Here is a 2775-nt window from a genome sequence, read left to right as displayed (position 1 = left end):
GCCTGCCTGCCTGCCTGCCTGCCTGCCTGCCTGCCTGCCTGCCTGCCTGCCTGCCTGCCTGCCTGCCTGCCTGCCTACCTGCCTGCCTGCCTGCCTGCAATCCTTCCGGCTCTCTTCCTCGCCCCCCCCCCCCTCTTCGGGCTTCTTGAAGTTCCTTCCCCCTCTCCATCTTCGATCCCTCTCCTCCTCCTCCCCCCCTCTCCGTCTTTTGCGCGGCCGCCTCGCTATGCGGCGCCATCGTGACCGGCGTCAAGCGACTGATCTGTCAAAGTACCCCCTACCCCACCTGCAGAGGGTCGTCTCCACCCGAGAAAAATAACTTCCATCACCCCTTTCCCTATTGTAACACCCCTTGTACAAATGTACCCCCTCTTTACCTGATATTATCCCCCTCTTTAGCTAGCAACTTCTGTAAACGAGTACCCCTACCCCCTCAAATCTCTCACCTACCCACAGGCCCTTGGTACCGTACTGCTGGGGTCATCATAGTAGGGGCGGGGGGGTAGGGTAGTGGTCGGGATAAGTCATCACCATGGAAGGGGCTCATTTCGGGCCGGGTATAACCGACGGACTACCGTTGAAGTTTGTCAGACTTGTACTGAGTCAAAGTAATACAGATATCATGTCAACCTTAATTGCAACAAGACAGTCCGGTCACACGTTTGCTCAAGACCGAGTTGAATGCACACGAAACCAGAATTGAGGAGCCTATGAGAGATAGACAACTGTATGCCAGTGAGGCCCAGGCTAGCATCCAGACATGAGAAGACCTTAGGAGCAAGACGGCTAGGAAGGCCTCCTCTTCACTGTTACTGACGGTGACGCGTGCTACATCGCCGTCCTGAAACACATCAGAGTCAGGTTCGTCTGGGGGAGGTGAAAATCATCACGCGTGCTACCGTAGTACATCGCCGTCCTGAAACACAGAATCAGGTTCGTCTGGGTTTACAGGAGAGTTTTGTCAACCCGGCGCCGCAATCTTCCATCAATAACTGAGTGAGGCCCGGCCCCTTTCCCCCGGTGACCCCCCCGGGCCGGTGGACCCGGCCAGCCTATTACCATCCGAGTCCGTCACAAGGCATCATAACACTGACACTGTACTACCGGGCATGTTGCTGGGGCGGGCTTCCGAGCTGGTCGGCCCCATGGCGGTGCTGGAATGCCGGGGCGGGCCTAGCAGAAGTTTGTTGGCGGGAAAGTAGTACTACGGTACCAAGCTCAGCACTTTGTACGGGGTCGTGCTAGTACGGTACTTCAGCAATAACTGTTTGTAAATGCCGAATGTAAGTTAAGTTAGTACCAAAACAGATATTTTCATACTCTTTACAATGATTGAAGTATTACCATCCAAATAGTTTGTATTGTTCTATCTATCATCCTATATATATTTAGCCGCTCATTTCTATCGAATACCATCCGGTTTGACTTTCTTTTTCAGTCAATACAAGAATGTTTTAAAAAAGAAACATGCTTGCAACACGAGGGCTCGTGCTGGCGCTCGTGCTCGTGTTCTCGCCAGAGCATGTGTGCAGCTACTTGCAATCTTTCTCGACATACTACCACAGGCAGAGCTTGCAGCAGAGGTCTCATCGCAGGCAGACCTCGCCGCAAATGCTGGCGCGGCCAGGAATCATGCGGCAGGGCAAGGCTACCTGCTACTACATCGATTCTCCCGCCAACCTCCCGGGGAACATGCAATCAAATTTCGAGAGCTCGATCTTCAGCAGATGTGCAAGTATAGGCTTTCATCGACGGGAGAAACTGCCAGCGGACGAGGAGACGAGGAGAAAGCTCAAAGATAGTGGCATTCTCACTAAAGGATACGCTGAAAGAGTTAACCAAGTGGTGTTCGCCGCGTGCGAAGAGTATTACAAAGAGTGCGCCACAAGACAGAAAAAACCTTTGAAGATCAGTCGGATGGATGATACTAAAGATATTGACCTCGCTACAATATCGGAATATCAAGCGGACATGTGCTTGACCTTTGACAATGACATCGATCTTCAAACCATCTTCAAGGACGTGGTCGTCAACCCCGCTCAGGATGTAAGGATATTCGGAAAGCATGGAGTCTCATATGAGGACCTCCAAGTCATGAAGGAGGAGTACATCTGCTTTGAAATCACGGAGACGCCTGGCAAAATCTTTGAAAAGCTGTTTCAGGTCAATCGGCTGTACAATGTATTGAAGGGTGAGATGATTGGCGAAGACTCCAAGATTGCGGCGATAGGTTTGTTGACGAATGGCAACAGAGAGGACTTTGAGGTGGTCAGTGGATGTTTGAGCAGGTTCTTCTCTCTGGCCTCTGATCACCATGAATTGACGTCGTTTGTGGATCCTGGAAGCATACCGTTTGTTTTGATTTACACTCCGTACAGGAATATTTATGGTGCTGTGCAAGATCTGAAGGAGAATGTGGACAGGAAGTTCGATGAACTGAAGGAGGATGTGGACACGAGGTTCAATGAACTGAAGGAGGATGTGGACACGAGGTTCAATGAACTGCAGAGCAACGTAACCGCGTTGCAGAGCGACGTAACCGAGTTGAAGAGCGACGTATCCGAGTTGAAGAGCGACGTATCCGAGGCGTCAACAGAATGTCGCTGTTGCGTCTTTATTTTTAACACCTCATCATAGAGACCGGAAGGTGAATGAAATACTAAAACGTAGAATGATTGACGGGACTAGTCTGCTCAGATACCGATGCTCGTTGGCTCTCAAGCAGTTGAAAGACGTGTAAGGAGAAATGCGCCTACTCGCCATTTTCATTTCGGT

General features: G+C 51.0%; 1 protein-coding gene across 1 annotated transcript; it reads left to right on the top strand.

Annotated features, from left to right (window-relative positions):
* Positions 1-1467: 1467 nt before the first annotated feature.
* GUITHDRAFT_121946 (hypothetical protein) lies at positions 1468-2637 on the top strand (the record flags this gene model as incomplete). The annotated part of the gene is made up of 1 exon (XM_005818796.1): positions 1468-2637. One exon carries the CDS (start codon positions 1468-1470, stop codon positions 2635-2637), a length of 1170 nt encoding a protein of 389 aa, XP_005818853.1.
* Between the last annotated feature and the right edge of the window lie 138 nt (positions 2638-2775).

The sequence above is a fragment of the Guillardia theta genome (assembly GCF_000315625.1).
Source record: "Guillardia theta CCMP2712 unplaced genomic scaffold GUITHscaffold_267, whole genome shotgun sequence".
Taxonomy (NCBI): domain Eukaryota; class Cryptophyceae; order Pyrenomonadales; family Geminigeraceae; genus Guillardia; species Guillardia theta.
Note: the sequence above shows the minus strand (reverse complement) of the source record. Positions and strands in the feature narration are given on the sequence as shown.